Raw genomic sequence first — 11,016 nt, forward strand, 5'->3', positions numbered from 1 at the left:
ACATGATGGTTACTGGTGTGTGGCACTGGGCCTCAGTGTCTGGGGGACAATAGGGAGTCTAGGAAACTTGGAACCAGAGAGCACAGGCCCTGTCTACAGGGAACAGTTGCTATTCAACTGAAACAATTGCCAGTTTGAATGCCCAGTGTTACCATATCTTTTGAATTTAGAACAAGTGACAAGACATTTTTGTACAACCTCTCAACTTTTAAGTGTTGTCTGTTAACTCATTTTAAAAATTGTAGGGGCTTCCCTGGTGGTCCAGTGGTTAAGAATCCACTTTGCAATGCATGGGAAACCGGTTCGATCCCTGGTCTGGGAAGACCCCACATGCCATGGAACAGCTAAGCCCATGTGTCACAACCACTAAGCCTGGGCTCTAGAGCAGGGGAGCCACAACTACTGAAGCCTAAGCACCTTGGAGCCCATGTCCTGCAACGTGAGAAGCCGCTGCAATGAGGAGTCGGAGTGCCCCCACTCAGCACAAATTGAGAAAGCCAGAGCACAGCCGGAGCACAGCCACGAAGACCCAGCGCAGCCAACAAAAATTTTTTTTAATGTGTCAGTATATGCCAAGGCAATAGAGCCACCAGATGTGGACCTTGGCCTGCAATTAGCAGCTTCTAAATGAAGAAAACTAACTTCCCAGGGAATCAAACTCAACTAAATCTCAAAGAGATTGTATGTCACTACATTTTGACCTGTAGTTCTTTAGAGTTCGAACCAAGGACATAAATGCAAAAGATTCTTTGCCTTGGAATTTTCCTGCCTTAAAAAAAAAAAAAAAGATTCCAGTTTCCATCTTTTGCCAGTTATTTAGTTCCTTATCAACTATATCCCCAAATGGCCTGCCTGCCATCACCAAGGCTAAAGTGATACTTCCTTTGGACACTCTAGTTTTAGTGTCTTAGCCAAAAACAGGTTTGTTCACTTACCTCCTTTACTAGAGGTAAATGAGGTCAATAAACAGCATATCATTTGCCCTCAGCATCCATCCAATCACTCTTCTCCAAAGTTAATTTCTGTGTGGCTGTCTTTGTTCCTGCGCAGTTGGAGCAGTGGGTCTGAAGAATCAAATTTTCTATTTTCTTGGATAACTTAAAAGAAACTACAAAATTTCTCACCCGGACATGTGTGTGTGAGAATGACTCACCCCAGAGAGTTAATTGGGGCTAATTATGACCAGCCTGACTTGTCACAACAAAACATCTGGCATAACTTGCTTACTCTCAGACAGGGGAGCTGCCTCCACCCTCTGAGCACATGCTTACTACTGAAGCTCACCATCTTGAAAACAAAGTGTATGTCTCAACCTGTGATTATTCAAAATAGGAGGGGACTCTGGAATGCTTGAGTAGGAACTCAGCACACAATTAAGCCCTGACAAGAGGAAATCACACGTTGAGGAGAGCAAAAAACATCCACCTTACCACATGATAAATGGAGACTTCAGCAGTTAAGAATGATGATTACCTTTTTTCCTTTTTTTTCCTATTTATATGCTAACCCTTTACCCAGTGCTCCCACTTGCCAGGGAGGCTGAGTTTCTCAGTTTTGTTTCAGTGATATTGGTCCAGGCTGGTGTGTTTTCAGCATTGCAGGAGAGATTGGAATAAATGCTGGAACGCGCAGAAATTCAACACCTCCCTTCCAGGGATTCACTCCTCCTTCAACCTGCTTCACATTTCCTGAATGGTAAGAAATGTGTACCCTTTATCTGCTTACATGGACTCCATCCCTCCTTCTTGTGATACCCTAGAAGAATTCGTTTCAGCTCACTCCCCCCTTTCTCTTTCTGTCTTGTATGGTTTCCTATTGCAGAATACACACCGAACTGAGCACAGCACATACACAATGCAATTTGGCCAGGACTGTGACCTTTAAGAACAACTACTTGAGACAGGCTTTACATACAGTATAAGATTTAATCCCTACACGATCTCCGTTTTAAGGACGAGAAAACGTTTTGATAATGTAAAGAGATTTACTGCCATTAAATCAAGATAAAACGGCTGGTGGCAGAACTGGGATTCAAACCCACTTATTTTCACAGCGGCCTCCAATAAATGACTACAAATACCAGCATCCCTTGCAATGCCCCAATACGCAACCGCACTCCCCGCCACCGCCCCCCACCCCACCCCCTCCGCAAAGGGCTGGGCTCCTAGGCTTTTCGCCCCCACTTCCCCGTCCTAGAGGTTGGATCGAATACCCAATCAGGGGCTGCCGCTCCCTGTTCCCCACCAATGGAAAGGCTGTTGCTAACGTACCGGGTATATTTTTAGCTCTCCAGGGCTCCGGAACCCTGAGTCGGCCAAGTCTGGCTGCCCGGTTGGAACTCGCGAGGGGAGGGGAGAAGAGAGGGAGGCGGGGCGGAACGGGGGCGGGGGTGTAGGGGAGAGGAAGGGAGGGGAAGGAGGTGGAGGAATAAGAAGGGGAGGGGTGGAGAAGGCTAGGCGGAGGGGGTGTGTATGTGACGCTCTGGCACTCGCTGACGCACAAGCAAGTAGTCCCTGGAGGAGCCCCAGAGGCTGAGGTGCTCTGAGTGTGGGGGATGGGGGGTTCTACGGCTCAGGCTCTCTCCCGCTTTCGGTCCCCTTGGAGTTTGCCCTCCAGTCCAGCGTTTCTCTACAGCGAAGAGCATTTAAAGCCGCTCCTTACCGTTGCTCTCTGCCCTTGCCAAAAATAGTGATCAAGGAAAAACTGCAAACCATTCGTAGCTGGAAACTTTCGGATCTCGCCACCCCACGTGGGTTTGGCGGCTGCCGTTGGGCTGGAACCGTCTGGAATGAGAATTAAGGTCGGGGGTAGGGAGGGAATTGGGGAATGGGCGATTAAAGAAGGGATAGGAAGACTTAAAGTACAAGCTCCCAGCGGCCCCGGGCTTCACCAAGGGCAGTCCCGTCCGCCTGTGACCTCCCTGGAGACTCAGGCCTCCCTACACACACAATGCCTCGCACAGTCACAAAGTAGCCGAGTGGCCAGTAGCCCGGTCAGGAGAGCCGAGCGCGCAGGTCTGGCGTGTGCGGGTCCCCGGGTTTGGCGAACCTGGGTCCGCCTCCCTAGGTCCGCACGCCGACTGACTGTCAGGTGCGCGAGCCCCGTGCCTCTGGCCCTAGCAGGCGCCACCCCCGCCGGCGGGGTCTGTTACTAAAAGAAATGTGGCGCGGGGTGGGGGGTCGCCGAGTGGGGAGAACCTTACGGGGGCGTCCGCAAAGGGGCCGAGCCCTCCCCCGAGCGGGCAGGGGACACGATCGCGCGCCTGCGCGGGGCTGGGGCTGGCGCTGCCCCAGACGCGAGGTTAACGGGCGCCAGAGGCGGCAAGGGGGCAGGTTCATGTGTCGCTCGGTTCCTTTTCCTGGCCGGCCGGCCGGCCTCTGGTCATCCCTTTCTTACACCCGCGCTGCCTGAGCCCGGGTTTTCCCCTCGACGTTACGGGTCCCCCTGACGAGGCACGAGGGGCTCGGAAGACTTGGGCCAAGAGCCGAATTTGATAAAAAGGTCTGAAACCTTTCCAGAGCTCGAGTCGTCCCCTCAGCTCCCCGACCCGAGAAGAGACCCGTAACTGGGGCGGTGCGAGCGCCACGGGGAAGGTCAGTCAAAGAGGCCCAGAGCCGAAAGGACTCGCTGAGGTGGCCGCGGGGACGGTTCGGCCGAGCAAAACCGAACCGTGCAGGTGCAGGGCCGAAAAAAAACAGCGGGGAAAAGTCTCCCTTTTCTCGCGACACACCCATTCAGCCAACACACCAAGTGAGCACACGCGCAGTCCCAGGCCAGACTCCCCTGCCCTCCCGAACTTGCTGTCTAACCTAGGGAAACATCTTTACACAATAAGCACGATTTGAGTGGTTTTGCGGTGGGGGGGGGGGGGGGGGGTGTTGCACGAAGAAAAAAAATAAACTACGATGCGGAGTCGTGATGGGGAGGGGAGACAGCCCACGTGACACAGGCCGACCAGAGGCAGCCTCGCTGACATCTGAGAGAGGAGGGGGCTGAGTGATGAGGCGGGCCGGCCGACCACCAGAGGGTAGGACAAGGGCGAGGGCCCGGCCGCCGCCGGGTTCCACGCCGAGTGCCTGGCCGCGAGCCCGGAGGGGTAAAGCCGCCAGCCGGCCGGGAAGTAGTCCCGGCCCGGCGCCGGGCCCCGCCCCTGCAGGGCGGAGGGACGCATCACGCAGGGGTGGGGAAGCCGGATCCGTGCGCAGGGTTGCTAAGGGTGAAACTTTTCATTGACTTTGCTCACTTCGGGCCGGGGCGCGGGAAGGTGCGAGTCGTCGTCCTGTGGCGAGAAGCGAGCGGCTCGGGCGACGCGCGGCCAGAAGGGCAAGACCGTCCTCCGGCCACAGCCCGGACCGTCCTCCGCTCCGCGACGCGAGCCACCCTCCTGGTCCTCCCATCCCCGCGCCGTCGCCGCCGCCGGCTGGCCCGCCAGCCCTGCGTCCACCACCACCACCACCACCCGCCCCCCCGCGCGCCGCCCTGCTGCTGAGCCCGACCTCCAAAAAAGCGGAAAGAATTACTGAGAGTCATAGCCCATAAGCCCCTCTCACTCGTTCCCCCCAACCCTCCACGAAGCAAAGGACACATCGGCCCCGGGCCCGGCGGTGCCCAGGAAAAGGAGAACGACCTCCGCTCGGCTCGTAAGAGACACCGTGAAGGAAGAAGCCGCCCCGCGGCCGGCACGCAGCCCCGCCGCGGCGGAGACCCGAGTGAGTGAGTGGGGCCGTGCGGGCTGAGGGGGGTGGGGTGGCCCCCCCAAGGACCCAAACAGGCAGGAGACGCTTTCCCCCACCCCCGCTCCACTCCGGCTCTTCGGTCTGTTGGACGCTCCACGTTGCTGTCGCACCCCCTTACACCTGGCCAGCATTTCCCCCCCCTTTCCACCTCCCCACTGGAGCCCACGTTTTGCCCGTGCTCCTCTTTCCCTCGCGTTCGCTCTGATCCTGGGGTATCCCACAGTCTCTCTCTCCCAGTTTCAAGTGTGACCACCTCCTGGGTGGGGTGCGTTTCCTCCCTCCGTTCTTAATATCCTAGAGAGTCGCTAGATTTTCCTTGTTTCCGCCCCCCCCCCGAAACATAACTCTCAACACCATTAAATAAATCAAGAGGAAGGAAGAGGATCCAGGCCTTCTTGCTTTGCACCTCCTTTGCCCGTGTCCGGGAAAGAGGGGGGTGGTGGTAATAATTAATAGGGTTTATTTTGAGCCCTGTGGAGCCTGAGGGATGGAGAATGGACACCCCCCCACACACCCCCTTTTGGACCCGTCAGTGATGACGGTCCTCTGGTCTCCAAGCCAGAATTCACCATTTTGGCTTGAGCTCTTCATCCTCGTCAGTGTTTGAAGGGAAAACTAGGCGGAAAAAAAGTACCCTTCCAGCTGTATCAGTGGATACTGGTTGACCCTGGTGAGGTGCCTCAGAGGAAGAGCCCTACTCCTAAGCTCCTTCCTGTCCAGAGGATGGACTGTGCCCTTGACCAGAAACGGAGGGGGAGGAGGGAGCAGAGAGACGAGCGACAGCTGGCAGCCCTTTCTCACCCCCTAGAAGAGCCAGAACGCCACACATCAGGCGACAACTTAGCGGCTAGCCGAGGGGGTTCCCGGATGTCTGCTCAGTATCTTAACCTTTTTTTCCCCTCCTTCCTACCCACCCTACCCTGGGGAAGGGTCCCTCATCTTTGATTTAACAGCAGAAAAACACCCCTGTTGCTTTCTTGGGTGCCTGCCCCCATCCCCCTCTTAAGCGGAGGGGGGAAAGAAGCTTGTGTGGGAGGAAGGATTAGGGAGCTTTGCCTAGGATCTGGTAAGTCTGGTCCAGAGTGCAGGTCTTTCAGTGGGAGGAGACTCACCAACAATTTTAAGTATTAAAAGATGTTGTTCAGGTGTCAGATGTACCGTTTTTCCTTCCCTGCCCGGGAACTCTTTCCTATTACCTAGCCGGCTCCGGTTACTCGGACTTGGATTAGTAGAGGAGTGAGGCTTGGGCCCTGCTGGCGTCGGGCCTTTTGATTGTCGGCCCAGCGCCTCCCCGCAGCTCAAAACTGGGAATTTCTTTGGCCGAGAGGACGGGAGAACTGGTTGAATTCCTGCCTGTCCGTTCCTGGCTGTGAGGGTGTTGCAGTGGAGCCCGCTGAGCATTAAGGGGAAAAGGCTCTTTTCTCTTCGAACCCACCGGCGCTATACCAACTCCAAAAGGAAACCACCCAGCCCAAAGAATCCAGATTAAAGTGGCAGGGGTTTGAGGCGGGGGGAGGAATGTGACCCTATCTATCCCAGCCTACCACCTTCACCCAGAAAAAAAAAACAAAAAACAAGAAAAACTCATTAGAAGCTGATCCTTAATTCAGCAGTCATGCGAGGCAGTGAAGAGACAGAAGGAGGAAAAGTTTAGTTTCTTGAGAAGTCGAGACTTGGATATGGTGGGGTGATACAATACGAAGAGTAGGCTTTAAGATAGAATTTATATAAAATGTATTAGGCCGTGGGCGGGGAAGGAGGGGGTGGGCGCCAGCCCGCCACAGCGCGCATGTGCAGCGGAAACTTTTCCTGGATTCTCTCACCCTCCGTCGGGCATGCGTAGTTCCCTGACTGAGTCTTCGCAAAGTACGCAGGGAAATGTAGTGTGCAGAGAAAGTAGGTCATTTGCTCCAACCTGAGCATGAGGTTTCTGAAGACTACAATTCCCAGAGTGAAGAGCCTGCCCTTCTTACGTTGGGGCGCAGTCAGGTCTTCCTGGATTCAGAGAAACCTGGACTGCATAGGACGAGCCCTCTTAGTTGGAAGGAGCCTTGCAAGCCGGCTTGGGCTTGCATGGTCCATGTTCGAGGGACATGGTGTGAGACACTGGGCGGGGTATTGCGGTCGGTCGCCGCAAGTCCTGGAAGCCTTTCAACCACACCCGCCCATCTGGGCCACCGCCTTCCGGACCAGTGGGGTGGGGCCACCCCCTGTCCCGCGAGAGCCAGGCCCCCACAGCCCAGCACCCGGTTAATGACATCGACTGGCCTTGTCAAAAGTGTGATCGCCGAGTCCTCCTTCCACACTCACTTGAATCCAGTAGGACGATTTGGATGTTAAGGCTTGTGGTGTCTGAATTTACACGTACTCAGAGTTTAGGGGCCCAGTGGGTTCCCTCACCATACCTCTTTTTCACCTTTAAAACATGTAACTTTTTCTTCTGAAAACTGTCCACGTTTTTGTCACTTGTCTGGCGTCTCCATTATCATATTGTTGACTTGCAGCCACCTTTCAGCTTCTTTCTTCGCCCGCTTTTTGACATTCTCTTGAGCACTTACTCTTAAAACATAAATCCAGGATTAAGTTTATTGCTGGAAGTCAAGCAAGTGAAAGAGGATAAAATTCTAAATAAAATCTGACAGGGAATTCCCTGGTGGTCTGGTGGCTAGGACTCTGCACTCCCAATACAGGAGGCATGGGTTCGATCCCTGGCCAGGGAACTAAATCCCACATGACAGGACTAAGACCTGATGCTGCCAAATAAATAAAAATAAATATTAAAAAAATAAAAGCAAACAATTTTAATCTCATATTTCAACTTTTTTTAATGACAAAAGGTCAGTTTTGCTATTGTTAAGCACTTAGTCTTTTTTTTCTTTTTGTGACTTTTCTGGCCTTTTGCACCTGAGTCAGAGTTGTAGAAAGTCTTTGAGTCCTCTCCTGTGGTTTAACTTAAATCTATTTGTTCCTTTTATTGAAAGGTCCTTATTTTTAAGCTTTCTAATTTTACCACATTGTATGAATGTATGAATATTTAGTATGTAATTGTTAGAATTTGTACAATAGCCTTAAAAAAATGAACAAACTGATCTGAGCGGTCACTCCTATCTTTAGTTAAAGAGAGCAGTAGTGCTTTAATCCTCTGTTCCATAAGCTTCTTGAAGTCAAAATTAGAGCCTGAGCTGATAAAGCAGAAAAGCTCATTCTGGTTGTCCGGCATTTTTCTAAGGTTCCACCCCACAGCCATCTGGCCTGGCCTGTTCTCCAATTAAAGAAGTGAAGGTGGCATTACATACTTCCTTATTTGTGCAGCAGCATCACAGAGGTATAAATTGGTGTGCAGCGTTAGTTGCTTATGCTGCAGAAAATGGCTAGCTAGGCAGGGCTGATGACAGTGATTCTATTGTATTTTGAGGTGGGAGGCTTATTTCCCAATGACTTTGGCCTGCATTTAAAACACTCCCATTCTGAGGCTGAACTGTTCAGAGGAGGTGACTTGGAAGGCAGTTGGGCAGCAGAGTTGGAGAAGGCATAGATGGGTATAGGGGCCCTTTTGGACCGTGTGGCATACCAAGAGGCCATATGGTGCCTTGGGAGGAGTGTCATATGTCATGTTCAAGGTCTCCTTTTCAAAAAGACTTTGAAGACACTGTCTTTAAATCCAGGCCTGTTCTTGGGAATCAGTGCCAACTTTCTTCACAACTCTAGTTTCCTATGTGTTGGACACTCCCAGTGGGCCACTGTGGCCCTTACAGACCTCCATTCTTGGGGGAGTGGGGGGCATAGTCCTGGTGGCTAGCTTGCATCGGGTGGTGAAATCAGTCCTCATAAACAGAAGGCTGCTTATCTTTACCATTCTTTTCTTTAAACCTAGAAGACCCTGGAACTAATCTTTGGTGACTATGAATAGGCATTGAAGACATATGGAGATTAAGTCTATATTAGAGGCCAGAAGAGGGGAAGACAAGGGTCTCTTGAGTCCTGAGCCTCCCTGTGGAGGGCTCTGGAGAGGCCGCGCTCATAGCATTGGTTTTACTGCTGCCCGTGGCCTCTCAGACCTGAGATGAGGGTAGCACTGGACTTGGCCAGTGTCATCAGACCTCCATAGCGACCCAGTGCGTTTCCCTGATACTCACCTCGGAGAGCTTTGCCTGAGAGTTCATTCCTGAGAGTGCCCCCAGGGAACCATAGGCCCAGACCCTACAATTGCAGTGTAGTGAGCTGGGCAAGTGTTCAGAAAGTTTGAGATCCTCAAGCCTAGAGTGAGCACCTGGATACTCTGTGCTGGACCCCAAAGGGATTTTAGTCAAAAATCCAGTTCCAGGGACAGAAGATGCCTGTCCTGGGTCGTGAATGAGTCTTGTTTCTGGGCTGAGCTCAGCAGCACAGTTGCACCCAGGGGTCTGGCGGGGGACATGTTCTGACTCTGTCGGCCTCAAAGATGTCCCTTTTCAGTTCAGGTCTCCCACGGTAGGAGCCTGGATCTGCCCTTGTGGAGAAAGCGAGCCGATTAGGATCACTGCTCTTAGGACCTCACAGATCGTCTTCCTGAGAAATGAGGCTGGCCCAGACCTCAGGAATAAACCTTTCTGACCTCTGTGGATCTGGCTGTGAGAGAATCCCAAAATAACAAGCTGAGTGTTTATGTTGGGCTGCCTCCTCTCCAGGGATCTCCAAACACTTGATAAATCTGGTCCAGTGCCAAGGACAGGTGGTCAGACAGTCCCTGGGAGGCTGAGTGATGATGGGTCCCCAGCTGGAGGCTGGAGGGTGATGGAAAATTTCTTCTCTCTGCCCCCCCATTACAGCCAGAAACTGCAGAGATTTCCCTGAGGCCACACCAGTACTGCTCCTGAGGCTCTGTTCACCTAAAAGGCTCACTCTCCTCTCCTTTCCTCTGCTTCTCTGCGGCAGCCCCTAGTCAGCAATTCCCTTGTTGGTCTGTGTGTCTGACTGTGATAGGTCTTGGCTTTTTTGGGGGGAATTGTGCTCCAGTCTCTGTTCTTGGAGGTTTATCTGGATGGAAATGCACACCTTGGTTACATGTTCTGCAAAAAAAAAAACAAAACAGTTCTGCAAACGCTAAGTGAACCAGAGCACATACACACCCAGGGAGCCCAGATGTGACTGGATATCAGCCTCCCATGAAATGCTGGTGGTGCTACTTCCTGTTCAGGGGCCCGTATCACTTTTCATTTAAGGGGGAGAAACGAAGAGTCTAAACACCTGTCGTGACCTGTGACAGTTTGGGAGTATGATTTCCTTGAGACATCGCAGGAACCAGTTAGTAAGAACCATCCCCTCTCCTTCTGATTTAGGAGCGCAGTTTTTTGTTTGTTTTTTTTTTTTTTATTTCACTCACAATGACCTGAATTCTCAAAATAGTGGAAACCACAGCACCCCTGTTTCTTTAGAATTGCTTAAAATATTGATCAAGTGCCTCCTGAAATATCGTGTCACTGATAAAAGGAAGGCTGAGAAGAAAGTGGCCTACCTACAGCTTCACGTGCGAGCCTACCACTAGTGGGGCAGAAAGGGGACCCTGGGCCTCCGTGTTCCAGAGCTGGTGCTTCTCTGTCTTTTCGGTGTCATCCGCCCCCCACCCCCACCCCCCGGCTTTCTGCGTGTCTACTTACGAAGCCTTTCTTTTTCATTTCTCAGAGTTGTCTGGAGCCCAGGGCTGCCCGCCGTACATTTCCTACCTCTCCCCTCGACTTGTGCACGCACCTGCGCTGATTCTCTGCCTAGGAGACGACCATGCAGCTGGAGATCAAAGTAGCCCTGAACTTCATCATCTCCTACCTGTACAACAAGCTGCCCCGGCGCCGGGCAGACCTGTTTGGTGAGGAGCTCGAACGACTCTTGAAAAAGAAATATGAAGGCCACTGGTACCCCGACAAGCCGCTGAAGGGCTCTGGCTTCCGCTGTGTCCACATTGGGGAGATAGTGGACCCCGTGGTGGAGCTGGCCGCCAAGCGGAGTGGCCTGGCGGTGGAGGACGTGCGGGCCAACGTGCCCGAGGAGCTGAGCGTCTGGATCGACCCTTTCGAGGTGTCCTACCAGATTGGTGAGAAGGGGGCTGTGAAAGTGCTGTACGTGGATGACAGCGAGGGCTGTGTTGCCCCTGAGCTGGACAAGGAGATCAAGAGCAGCTTCAACCCCGACGCCCAGGTCTTCGTGCCCATCGGCAGCCAGGACAGCTCCCAGCCAACTCCCCGTCCCCGTCCTTTGGCCAGTCACCCAGCCCCACCTTCATCCCCCGCTCGGCCCAGCCCATCAC

The 11,016-nt window shown here is 52.9% G+C and overlaps 1 protein-coding gene across 1 annotated transcript in view; it reads left to right on the forward strand.

Moving 5' to 3' along the window:
- Positions 1-4,229: 4,229 nt before the first annotated feature.
- TOB2 (transducer of ERBB2, 2) overlaps positions 4,230-11,016 on the forward strand; it is a 7,954-nt gene continuing 1,167 nt past the window's right edge. Inside the window, 3 exon segments of the mRNA XM_010830217.1 lie at positions 4,230-4,709; positions 10,398-10,938; positions 10,941-11,014. Of these exon segments, the coding sequence (XP_010828519.1) occupies positions 10,494-10,938; positions 10,941-11,014 (519 nt within the window). The 5' untranslated portion in view covers positions 4,230-4,709; positions 10,398-10,493.

This window comes from Bison bison, unplaced genomic scaffold (assembly GCF_000754665.1).
Source record: "Bison bison bison isolate TAMUID 2011002044 unplaced genomic scaffold, Bison_UMD1.0 scf7180017858886, whole genome shotgun sequence".
Lineage (NCBI taxonomy): Eukaryota > Metazoa > Chordata > Mammalia > Artiodactyla > Bovidae > Bison > Bison bison.